We start from the raw sequence: 13770 nt of genomic DNA, 5'->3' as shown, positions 1-13770 counted from the left end.
AAGGCGAGGGGATTAATTGGTTGCTCCTTGCTTCTCAGTCAAATTGGTACAAAACACTCCCTTCTGCAGAGGAGTGGGTGTAGAGTGAGAGAGAGACAGAGACAGAGACAGAGACAGAGACAGACAGAGACAGACAGACAGACAGACAGACAGACAGACAGACAGACAGACAGAGACAGACAGACAGACAGACAGACAGAAAGTAGCATTGCGATAAAATCAATGGGTAAGCCAAGACAGGCAAAAAAATGCCATAATCATTGGCCAGTCCAAATCCCAATCTCAATCCATGGCTAATTTACGGAAGGGGAAGGTTTTTTCGAGGACAACAACACAAAGAGATGCACAACGAGTTTGTCAGTGATGTATGCTCTCGATGCGATGTGACTGGAGTAAAGACAAATCCAAGCTGGCTTCCAAGCTGGCCAGGACCATTCACAGCTGAGCTCAACGCAGACTTCCTATTATTTTACTCATTTTTTTAGTCAATGGTGGCTAAATGTTTGCTGGCTTCCAATGCATTCAATGCTATGGGTGGCAGCAATGTCCTTCTCTTTCTGACCAGACAGCATCAGATAGATGACCTACACATACAGAGACAGAGACATACAGAGGGGAGCTGTTTCGCTCGCTCGGATGCTTTCTCCGTTGATATTTTAATTGAATTTTAAAATTTTTATTTCACTTTTATTTAACCAGGTAGGACAGTTGAGAACAAGTTCTCATTTACAATTGCGACCTGGCCAAGATAATGCAAAGGAGTGCGACAAAAACAACAACAGTTACACATGAGATAAACAAAAAAACTGTCAATAACACAACAGGCAATAAATAGGCCATAGAGGCGAAGTAATTACAATTTAGCATTAACACTGGACTGATAGATGTGCAGATGATGATGTGCAAGTAGAAATACCGGGGTGCAAAAGAGCAAGAAGATAAATAGAAAATGTGGATGAGGCAGTTGGGTGGGCTATTTACAGATTGGCTGTGTACAGGTACAGTGATGGGTAAGCTGGTTTTACAGCTGATGCTTAAAGTTAGAGAGGGAGATATAAGACTCCAGCTTCAGTGATTTTTCCAATTCGTTCCAGTCATTGGCAGCAGAGAACTGGAAGGAAAGGTGGCCAAAGAGGTGTTGGCTTTGGGGATGACCAGTGAAATATACCTGCTGGAGTGCGTGCTATGGGTGGGTGTTGCTATAGTGAACAGTGAGCTGAGATAAGGCAGGGCTTACCTAGCAAATATTTATAGATGACCTGGAGCCAGTGGGTTTGGCGACAAATATATAGCGAGGGCCAGCCAACGAGAGCATACAGGTCGCAGTGGTGGATAGTACTATATGGGGCTTTGGTGACAAAACGGATGGCACTGTGATAGACTGCATCCAGTTTGCTGAGTAGGGTGTTGGAGGCAATTTTGTAAATTAAAACGAAGATCGGTAGGATAGTCAATTTTACAAGGGTATGACAGCTTGACTAAAGGAGGCTTTGTTGAGAAATAGGAAGCCAATTCTAGATTTAATTTTGGAGATGCTTAATGTGAGTCTGGAAGGAGAGTTTACAGTCTAGCCAGACACCTAGGTATTTGGAGTTCTCCACATATTCTAAGTCAGAACTGTCCAGAGTGGTGATGCTAGTTGGGCGGGCGGCTGCGGGCAGCGATCGGTTGAAGAGCATGCATTTAGTTTTACTGGCATTTAAGAGTAGTTGGAGGCCACGGAAGGAGTGTTGTATGGCATCGAAGCTCGTTTGGAGGTTTGTTAACACAGTGTCCAAAGAAGGGTCAGATGTATACAGAATGGTGTCGTCTGTATAGAGGCGGATTAGAGAATCACCAGCAGCAAGAGCGACATCATTGATGTATACAGAGAAAACAGTCGGCCAGAGAATTTAACCCTGTGGCACCCCCACAGGAGAGGGACCGGGCTTCGGGAATAGTGACACTGTGTGTGTGTGTGTGTGTGTCCTGCATTAACAGGGTTTTGGCTGGTGAGTGTGATAGCAGAGGTAAGTCTCCTCTAGATCAGCTCCAGTGTAATACCAAGCCTGTCCTAAATGGAATTTAGAGCAGTGAAAAAGAGGCCAATTCACACCATCAAACAGAAACAATATATTGGCTAGTGTTGTGTAACAGAATGAAAGGCAAACACTTTTCAGCGATAAATTAGTTTCTTGAAACACTTTATGTTCAGGTTTTTGTTCCAGCCCTGCTCTAACTGAAGATGTCGAAAAACAATGACAAGCCATCACAGGTTATGTCTAGTATCTGTGATGTTAACAACACAGACAGACAGGTGTCCTCTCCTCTCACATATCCCATTATTATTCAAGGATACTCAGGTGTTCTGTTCTTGAGTTGACACATACAGTATAAACATCATATCCCGTCTACAATAAACTGAAAAAGCTTGTATCCCGGTTATGAGAACCCCGGGTAAGATGCCTGGGATATGATGATGTAAACATCTTATCCCATTTAAGGTTGCTTTTTGCAGTCTGCACATGCTCAGTTCCACATATCATGGGTGTGTGTGATGATGTTTTCATCTGATCATCAAACAAATCACTTTAACCTGCACAGCTCCATCCATCATATTTCCATAATCATTTATTTTGCGGACTGGACCATATTGCCCACTGGCTACTTTCATCCCTTATTTAGACAACTTTTTGCTTATAATTTCAACACTTGGTAGGCTATATTATAATTTCAACACTTGGTAGGCTATATTATAATTTCAACACTTGGTAGGCTATATTATAATTTCAACACTTGGTATGCTATATTATAATTTCAACATTTGGTAGGCGATATTATAATTTCTGACATTTGGTAGCCTATATTATAATTTCTGACATTTGGTAGGTCATTGTTTGTCAACTAGAGTTAGATACATGCAGCTTCTCTTCTGCCATAACTTTTTTGCCCCAGAAGACTAAGTAGAGCTCTTCAGAATAATGTCTTACATCAATAGTAAAAATGTCAAACGCTCCCTGAAACACTTCAGCGAGCAAGCCTTTCTAATTGACCTGGCCGGGGTATCCTGGAAGGATATTGATCTCATCCCGTCAGTAGAAGATTCCTGGTAATTTAAAAAAAAATGCCTTCCTAACCATCTTAAATAAGCAAGCCCCATTCAAGAAATTTAGAACCAGGAACAGATATAGCCCTTGGTTCTCCCCAGACCTGACTGCCCTTAACCAACACAAAAACATCCTATGGCGTTCTGCATTAGCATCGAACAGCCCCCGTGATATGCAACTTTTCAGGGAAGCTAGAAACCATTATACACTGCTCAAAAATATAAAGGGAACACTTAAACAACACAATGTAACTCCAAGTCAATCACACTTCTGTGAAATCAAACTGTCCACTTAGGAAGCAACACTGATTGACAATAAATTGCACATGCTGTTGTGCAAATGGAATAGACAACAGGTGGAAATTATAGGCAATTAGCAAGACACACCCAATAATGGAGTGGTTCTGCAGGTGGTGACCACAGACCACTTCTCAGTTCCTATGCTTCCTGGCTGATGTTTTGGTCACTTTTGAATGCTGGCGGTGCTTTCACTCTAGTGGTAGCATGAGACGGAGTCTACAACCCACACAAGTGGCTCAGGTAGTGCAGCTCATCCAGGATGGCACATCAATGCGAGCTGTGGCAAGAAGGTTTGCTGTGTCTGTCAGCGTAGTGTCCAGAGCATGGAGGCGCTACCAGGAGACAGGCCAGTACATCAGGAGATGTGGAGGAGGCCGTAGGAGGGCAACAACCCAGCAGCAGGACCGCTACCTCCGCCTTTGTGACAAAATGACCTCCAGCAGGCCACAAATGTGTGTGTCTGCTCAAACGGGCAGAAACAGACTCCATGAGGGTGGTATGAGGGCCCGACGTCCCCAGGTGGGGGTTGTGCTAACAGCCCAACACCGTGCAGAACGTTTGGCATTTGCCAAAGAACACCAAGATTGGCAAATTCGCCACTGGCGCCCTGTGCTCTTCTCAGATGAAAGCATGTGGCTGGAGTGTGTCAGCAGTTCCTGCAAGAGGAAGGCATTGATGCTATGGACTGGCCCGCCCGTTCCCCAGACCTGAATCCAATTGAGCACATCTGGGACATCATGTCTCGCTCCATCCATCACAGACTGTCCAGGAGTTGGCGGATGCTTTAGTCCAGGTCTGGGAGGAGATCCCTCAGGAGACCAACCGCCACCGCATCAGGAGCATGCCCAGGCGTTGTAGGGAGGTCATACAGGCATGTGGAGGCCACACACACTACTGAGCCTCATTTTGACTTGTTTTAAGGACATTACATCAAAGTTGGATCAGCCTGTAGTGTGGTTTTCCACTTTAATTTTGAGTGTGACTCCAAATCCAGACCTCCATGGGTTGATCAATTTGATTTCCATTGATAATTTTTGTGTGATTTTGTTTCCAGCACATTCAGCTATGTAAAGAAAAAAGTATTTAATAAGAATATTTCATTCATTCAGATCTAGGATGGGTTATTTTAGTGTTCCCTTTATTTTTTTGAGCAGTGTACATAGGCAGTTAGAAAAGCCAAGGCTAGCTTTTTCAAGCAGAAATGTGCTTCCTGCAACACTAACTCAAAAAAGTTCTGGGACACTGTAAAGTCCATGGAGAATAAGAACACCTCCTCCCAGCTGCCCACTGCACTGAAGATAGGAAACACTGTCACCACTGATAAATCCACTATAATTGAGAATTTCAATAAGCATTTTTCTATGGCTGGCCATGCTTTCCACCTGGCTACCCCTACCCCGGTCAACAGCACTGCACCCCCCACAGCAACTCGCCCAAGCCTTCCCCATTTCTCCTTCTCCCAAATCCAGTCAGCTGATGTTCTGAAAGAGCTGCAAAATCTGGACCCCTACAAATCAGCCGGGCTAGACAATCTGGACCCTTTCTTTCTAAAATTATCTGCCGAAATTGTTGCCACCCCTATTACTAGCCTGTTCAACCTCTCTTTCGTGTCGTCTGAGATTCCCAAAGATTGGAAAGCAGCTGCGTTCATCCCCCTCTTCAAAGGGTGGGACACTCTTGACCCAAACTGCTACAGACCTATATCTATCCTACCCTGCCTTTGTAAGGCCTTCGAAAGCCAAATCAACGAACAGAATACCAACCATTTCGAATCTCACCATACCCTCTCTGCTATGCAATCTGGTTTCAGAGCTGGTCATGGGTGCACCTCAGCCACGCTCAAGGTCCTAAACAATATCTTAACCGCCATCGATAAGAAACATTACTGTGCAGCCGTATTCATTGATCTGGCCAAGGCTTTCGACTCTGTCAATCACCACATCCTCATCGGCAGACTCGACAGCCTTGGTTTCTCAAATGATTGCCTCGCCTGGTTCACCAACTACTTCTCTGATAGAGTTCAGTGTGTCAAATCGGAGGGTCTGCTGTCTGGACCTCTGGCAGTCTCTATGGGGGTGCCACAGGGTTAAATTCTTGGATCGACTCTCTTCTCTGTATACATCAATGATGTCGCTCTTGCTGCTGGTGAGTCTCTGATCCACCTCTACGCAGACGACACCATGCTGTATACTTCTGGCCCTTCTTTGGACACTGTGTTAACAAAAGGCTAAGCTTGTGAGCCAATATATTTATTTCATTTCATTTGCGATTTTCATGAATAGTTAACGTTGCGTTATGGTAATGAGCTTGAGGCTATAATTACGCTCCCGGATACGGGTTTGCTCGTCGCAACAGGTTAACAACCCTCCAAGCAAGCTTCAATGCCATACAACTCTCCTTCCGTGGCCCGCCTCCAATTGCTCTTAAATACAAGTAAAACTAAATGCATGCTCTTCAACCGATCACTGCATGCACCTGCCCGCCTGTCCAACATCACTACTCTGGACGGCTCTGACTTAGAATACGTGGACAACTACAAATACCTAGGTGTCTGGTTAGACTGTAAACTCTCCTTCCAGACCCACATCAATCATCTCCAATCCAAAGTTAAATCTAGAATTGGCTTGCTATTTCGCAAACAAAGCATCCTTCACTCATGCTGCCAAACATACCCTTGTAATACTGACCATCCTACCAATCCTCGACTTTCGCAATGTCATTTACAAAATAGCCTCCAATACCCTACTCAACAAATTGGATGCAGTCTATCACAGTGCCATCCGTTTTGTCACCAAAGCCCCATATACTACCCACCATTGTGACCTGTACGCTCTCGTTGGCTGGCCCTCGCTTCATACTCGTCGCCAAACCCACTGGCTCCAGGTCATCTACAAGACCCTGCTAGGTAAAGTCCCCCCTTATCTCAGCTCGCTGGTCACCATAGCATCACCCACCTGTAGCACGCGCTCCAGCAGGTATGTCTCTCTGGTCACCCCCAAAACCAATTCTTTCTTTGGCTGCCTCTCCTTCCAGTTCTCTGCTGTCAATGACTGGAACAAACTACAAAAATCTCTGAAACTGGAAACACTTATCTCCCTCACCAGCTTTAAGCACCAGCTGTCAGAGCAGCTCACAGATGACTGTACCTGTACATAGCCCACCCATAATTTAGCCCAAACAACTACCTCTTTCCCTACTGTATTTATTTTATTTTATTTATTTATTTTGCTCCTTTGCACCCCATTATTTGTATTTCTACTTTGCACATTCTTCCACTGCAAATCTACCATTCCAGTGTTTTACTTGCTATATTGTATTTACTTTGCCACCATGGCCTTTTTTGCCTTTACCTCCCTTAACTCACACCATTTGCTCACATCGTATATAGACTTGTTTATACTGTATTATTGACTGTATGTTTGTTTTACTCCATGTGTAACTCTGTGTTGTTGTATGTGTCGAACTGCTTTGCTTTATCTTGGCCAGGTCGCAATTGTAAATGAGAACTTGTTCTCAACTTGCCTACCTCGTAAAATAAAGGTGAAATAAAAAATAAATAAAAAATAGAATGAATGCTTTAGTCATCTTGTTAACACTGGTAAAGTTGTCTGTTTGGTTTAGGGACCGGGGAGAAAACAGTGGAAAGATTGGTCCTGTCATCAGTTTGACCGGTTTTAAGTAAGTGAAAAGCTGAGAAAACGATGAAACATGTTTCTGATAAGACTTCAGTTGGTCTTCAGTGCATAATTTATGTGGTTGAAATACTGTCTGCTGGCATAACAGTGTCATAGATTACACGTTACAGGTACATTCAATTGTTTTGAAAGAAATATATCATATTTCTCGACTTATGTTCCAGAGACAAAATATACATTTATAGTATAATTTTACTGCAAGAAATGCATAATTCAGTAGGAGTTATTACACTACATGTGAGTGGTTATAGGACTAGAGTCAGTGTCCATATTTTCAGTTACTATTCCATTTAACCCATATGAATTTAAATGAGGAATATTCTGTTTATTCATAGGTACAGGGATACTTGTCAGAGGGATATCAAAGGTGCATGTAAACACCTTATCCCTAATAAGACTTTAAGCGGGATATGAGCTACTATTCAGAATACTGTGAACATGTTAACGTGATCACTGTGACTTGGGCTTAGGGACAAGGTTATAGTGATGGAGAAAGGGAGCACCTTCAGAGCTGAAGGAGACACAGGGACGGGAGTGTGAAGCAGGCCTCTACTCCTCAACACTGTCAGGTTAACACCGTTAATTGAACTCCACTCGCTTTTAATTAAATGACAAAAGACTTTTACAAGTAGAAATGGGATTAATTTTACATCTCACTCTGCAAGCTGTATAATGAGGATGGGTGTGAGATCTGAGTCCCCCGTTACCCTCCCTGTGTGTGTGTGTGTGTGTGTGTGTGTGTGTGTGTGTGTGTGTGTGTGTGTGTGTGTGTGTGTGTGTGTGTGTGTGTGTGTGTGCGTGTGCGTGTGCGTGTGCGTGTGCGTGTGCGTGTGCGCGTGTGTGTGTGTGTGTGTGTGTGTCAGCGATAGAGACAGACGGTAGGACCCTGGGGCTACGATTCCCCTCTGAGAGACGAGTATCAGGGAGAGAGAGAGAGAAAGAGAAAAAGAGAGAGAGAGAGAGAGAGGACAGAAGAGAGGATGAAGAGATGGGAATAGAGAGAGAGAGGGGGGAATAGAAAGGGAACAATGAGGGAGAGAGAGGGAAGGAGAGAGAGATAAAATGAGAGTGGAGGAGATGAGGGAGAGAGAGATAGTCATTAGAGGGTCATGGCTGCTTTCTGCAGAGCTCTACTCCCTCTCCACCAATCGAAAAATGAGACACAATGACACACTACACAATGACACGGTACACACTACACGCACGATGGGTTAACACACCACAGACCTCTATTGTGAGAACAACGCAATATCATGAGCCAGGGGAATAGAGGACAACAGCAGAGGGAGCCTTCACATCTTTTCTTCACTAATCACTGTCATTACAGAGAGCCGCAGCACTCTGCTGTCTAAAGGACTGTCTAAAGGACTCTCCTCTGTGTTGCTGTATTGACCTACCAAGGTTTTAACTAATGACATAACTGCTACTCTAACTGGGTTACATCCCTCTGTCTATTGCTGAACTGAATCAATCCGTAATAACCAGTATAATGTCACATGGGTTTTTCATCTGTCACATGGTCAGGAAGAAATCCTGGTTCAAATTAAAGCCACAATAAATCCAATGTGGATTGCATTCTCCTGGTTAGCATTCCAGCTACCATCTCTGTCAACATGGCAAATGGGTTTGTGATTGTTTATGCCGTTTCTTCTTGTCTTCCACTCTCTCTCTCTCTCTCTGTGTGTGTGTGTGTGTGTGTGTGTGTGTGTGTGTGTGTGTGTGTGTGTGTGTGTGTGTGTGTGTGTGTGTGTGTGTGTGTGTGTGTGTGTGTGCTGTCATTCAGAGGAGAGCTAGTGAGTGGCAGGGTGGCTAGAGTTCAGAGCGGCTGTCTGGTCTGTCTCTGTAGGGTTTATACTGAGAGCACAGAAAAGTGACAACGCCAGAGAGGGGGGTGGGGTAGAGAGAGAGAGACAGATAGAGATGGAGAGAGAGAGACATATACATGATCAAATACAGATCTTAGAATCAACTATTAAAGACTACCAGAACCCACTGGATTCTCCAATTACATTGAATGAGTTACAGGACAAAATAAAAACCCTCCAACCCAAAAAGGCCTGTGGTGTTGATGGTATCCTCAATGAAATGATCAAATATACAGACAACAAATTCCAATTGACTATACTAAAACTCTTTAACATCATCCTTAGCTCTGGCATCTTCCCCAATATTTGGAACCAAGGACTGATCACCCCAATCCACAAAAGTGGAGACAAATTTGACTCCAATAACTACCGTGGAATATGCGTCAACAGTAACCTTGGGAAAATCCTCTGCATTATCATTAACAGCAGACTCGTACACTTCCTCAATGAAAATAATGTACTGAGCAAATGTCAAATTGTTTTTTTTCCAAATTATCGTACAACAGACCATGTATTCACCCTGCACACCCTAATTGACAACCAAACACACCAAAACAAAGGCAAAGTCTTCTCATGCTTTGTTGATTTCAAAAAAGCCTTCGACTCAATTTGGCATGTGGGTCTGCTATACAAACTGATGGAAAGTGGTGTTGGGGGTAAAACATACAACATTATAAAATCCATGCATACAAACAACAAGTGTGCGATTAAAATGGGCAAAAAACACACTAATTTCTTCACACAGGGTCGTGGGGTTAGACAGGGATGCAGCTTAAGCCCCACCCTCTTCAACATATACAGTGCCTTGCGAAAGTATTCGGCCCCCTTGAACTTTGCGACCTTTTGCCACATTTCAGGCTTCAAACATAAAGATATATAACTGTATTTTTTTGTGAAGAATCAACAACAAGTGGGACACAATCATGAAGTGGAACGACAGTTATTGGATATTTCAAACTTTTTTAACAAATCAAAAACTGAAAAATTGGGCGTGCGCGGGCACTAGAAAAGTCTGCAGCACCCGGCCTCACCCTACTAGAATCCGAAGTCAAATGTCTGCTGTTTGCTGATGATCTGGTGCTTCTGTCACCAACCAAGGAGGGCCTACAGCAGCACCTAGATCTTATGCACAGATTCTGTCAGACCTGGGCCCTGACAGTAAATCTCAGTAAGACCAAAATAATGGTGTTCCAAAAAAAGGTCCAGTCACCAGGACCACAAATACAAATTACATCTAGACACTGTTGCCCTAGAGCACACAAAAAACGATACATACCTTGGCCTAAACATCAGCGTCACAGGTAACTTCCACAAAGCTGTGAACGATCTGAGAGACAAGGCAAGAAGGGCATTCTATGCCATCAAAAGGAACATAAATTTCAACATACCAATTAGGATTTGGCTAAAAATACTTGAATCAGTCATAGAGCCCATTGCCCTTTATGGTTGTGAGGTCTGGGGTCCACTCACCAACCAAGACTTCACAAAATGGGACAAACACCAAATTGAGACTCTGCACGCAGAATTCTGCAAAAATATCCTCCGTGTACAACGTAGAACACCAAATAATGCATTCAGAGCAGAATTAGGCCGATACCCACTAATTATCAAAATCCAGAAAAGAGCCGTTAAATTCTATAACCACCTAAAAGGAAGCGATTCCCAAACCTTCCACAACAAAGCCATCACCTACAGAGAGATGAACCTGGAGAAGAGTCCCCTAAGCAAGCTGGTCCTGGGGCTCTGTTCACAAACACAAACACACCCTACAGAGCCCCAGGACAGCAGCACAATTAGACCCAACCAAATCATGAGAAAACAAAAAGATAATTACTTGACACATTGGAAAGAATTAACAAAAAAACAGAGCAAACTTTAATGCTATTTGGCCCTACACAGAGAGTACACAGCAGCCGAATACCTGACCACTGTGACTGACCCAAAATTAAGGAAAGCTTTGACTATGTACAGACTCAGTGAGCATAGCCTTGCTATTGAGAAAGGCCGCCGTAGGCAGACATGGCTCTCAAGAGAAGACAGGCTATGTGCTCACTGCCCACAAAATGAGGTGGAAACTGAGCTGCACTTACTAACCTCCTGCCCAATGTATGACCATATTAGAGAGACATATTTCCCTCAGATTACACAGATCCACAAAGAATTCGAAAACAAATCCAATTTTGAAAAACTCCCATATCTACTGGGTGAAATTCCACAGTGTGCCATCACAGCAGCAAGATTTGTGACCTGTTGCCATGAGAAAAGGGCAACCAGTGAAGAACACACACCATTGTAAATACAACCCATATCTATGCTTATTTATTTTATCTTGTACATTGTTAAAACACTGTATATATATATAATATGACATGTGTAGTGTCTTTATTGTTTTGAAACTTCTGTATGTGTGATGTTTACTGTTAATTTTTATTGTTTATTTCACTTTATATATTCACTTCATATATTATCTACCTCACTTGCTTTGGCAATGTTAACACATGTTTCCCATGCCAATAAAGCCCTTGAATTGAAATTGAATTGACAGAGCGAGATGGAGGAATAGAGAGGGAGAGAGAGATGGAGGGATAGAGAGGGAGAGTCAGAGAGAGATGGAGGGATAGAGAGTCAGAGAGAGATGGAAAGATAGAGAAGGAGAGGGAAAGAGGGGTGGAGAGAGGGAGAGTCAGAGAGAGATGGAGAGATAGAGAGAGAGAGGGAAAGAGGGGTGGAGAGAGACAGAAGGAGTGAGAGCATTACTGTCAACACTGCCAACAGAGACCCAGTACTGACAGCACTTGTAGCTGTATTTAATTATGAACCTCTCTCTTTGACACTGTCCATCAGAGGACAGCAATACTAGTAGACGATGCATGTTGTTTTGAAGTACCATGCCCAGTGTGTAAAATGACACTGTTAGTTTTGGCAACTTCTCTGCATTTCTGCACTGTCAAAATGTCCCCAAAGGAACATGTAGGGGCAGAGGAGGAGCAGAGGAGGCCAGAGGAGGAGCAGAGGAGGCCAGAGGAGGAGCAGAGGAGGCCAGAGGAGGAGCAGAGGAGGCCAGAGGAGGAGCAGAGGAGACCAGAGGAGGAGCAGAGGAGACCAGAGGAGGAGCAGAGGAGGCCAGGGGAGGAGCAGAGGAGGCCAGGGGAGGAGCAGAGGAGGCCAGAGGAGGAGCAGAGGAGGCCAGAGGAGGAGCAGAGGAGGAGCAGAGGGGGCCAGAAGAGGAGCAGAGGAGGCCAGAGGAGGAGCAGAGGAGGCCTGAGGAGGAGCATAGGAGGAGCAGAGGAGGCCAGAGGAGGAGCAGAGGAGGCTAGAGGAGGAGCAGATGAGGCCAGAGGAGGAGCAGAGGAGGCCAGAGGAGGCCAGATGAGGAGCAGAGGAGGTCAGAGGAGGAGCAGAGGAGGGGCAGAGGAGGAGCAGAGGAGATCAGAGGAGGAGCAGAGGAGGCCAGAGGAGGAGCAGAGGAGGCCAGATGAGGCCAGAGGAGGAGCAGAGGAGGAGCAGAGGAGGCCAGAAGAGGAGCAGAGGAGGCCAGAGGAGGAGCAGTGGAGGCCAGAGGAGGAGCAGAGGAGGCCAGAGGAGGCCAGATGAGGAGCAGAGGAGGTCAGAGGAGGAGCAGAAGAGGAGCAGAGGAGGCCAGAGGAGGAGCAGAGGAGGCCAGAGGAGGCCAGAGGAGGAGCAGAGGAGGAGCAGAGGAGGCCAGAGGAGGAGCAGAGGAGGAGCAGAGGAGGCCAAAGGAGGAGCATGGGAGGCCAGAGGAGGAGCGGAGGAGGAGCAGAGGCCAGAGGAGGAGCAGATGAGGAGCAGAGGAGGCCAGAGGAGGAGCAGAGGAGGCCAAATGGGAGCTGAGGCTCCATAGAGAGAAGCTGCGTCACAATGATGACCTCTCCAATGGCAGCAGACAGGATATAGACAGACACCAAATAAATCCTAATTCTCATTACCCTGTGAAAAGTAGAACACATACACAAGAGCAATATGTACTGTATTGATACAGCTAGGGCTTGAATCATATTGAAAACATTGAAAGAGATAATATAACGTGGACTGTGGCCATTGAAAACCACACTCAAACCTTGCTTAGTCTGGAAAAGTCACAATAAAGTGTTGAATCATGCCAAGGCCTCAGCATAAGGAGTATTACATAACACCTATTTTTTCAAATGCTATCAAGCATCGGTCATTACTGAAGCCACTTTTTCAAAACTCTTCACACAGTCTGCATTACCAACATGCATCTTGGCCAAACAGTTCATCTCACCTCCAAAACTCACTCAAACCACCAAAACACTTCATACATGACTCAAAATAAGAACACTGGAAACTATTCTCACTCAGAAAGCATACATTGTCACCCATAATACACTGACCTAAAACACACTAACAGGGAGCATTACATAAATTATGAACTTCTCTTTTTGAAGCTTGAATGATTTTTCACATAAATCAGTATTTCATTATAAAATAATAATAACACCTTTTGACTTTATTGACTGTACTAAAGTATATGTAACAAGAAGGAATCAGAAATGCAGCAATTTGCTTCAATAGCCTTTATTTTTTCAATATCTTTGCAGATAGTAATGTACTTGTGAAAAATAAAAACTTGAAACAAAAAACACATTCCTGAAATTCCAGGGCTGCAATAATAATTACAAAAAAACAAAAATAATCAACATGTGTAGTATAATCACTCATACTGTACAGTACAGTGAGGGTTCTAGTTCTCATCAACATGTATAGTATAATCACTCATACTGTACAGTACAGTGAGGGTTCTAGTTCTCATCAACATGTATAGTATAACACTCATACTGTACAG

At 44.2% G+C, this 13770-nt stretch overlaps 1 protein-coding gene across 1 annotated transcript; it reads left to right on the top strand.

The window, feature by feature from the left end:
- The first annotated feature begins 12420 nt into the window (after window positions 1–12420).
- LOC139380112 (octapeptide-repeat protein T2-like) lies at window positions 12421–12807 on the top strand. Its single transcript, XM_071122567.1, has one exon. It carries the CDS (start codon window positions 12421–12423, stop codon window positions 12805–12807), a length of 387 nt encoding a protein of 128 aa, XP_070978668.1.
- Window positions 12808–13770: the final 963 nt, after the last annotated feature.

The sequence above is a fragment of the Oncorhynchus clarkii genome, chromosome 22, assembly GCF_045791955.1.
Source record: "Oncorhynchus clarkii lewisi isolate Uvic-CL-2024 chromosome 22, UVic_Ocla_1.0, whole genome shotgun sequence".
NCBI lineage: Eukaryota > Metazoa > Chordata > Actinopteri > Salmoniformes > Salmonidae > Oncorhynchus > Oncorhynchus clarkii.
The sequence above is the reverse complement of the archived record's forward strand: the minus strand, read 5'-3'. Positions and strand labels throughout refer to the sequence as shown.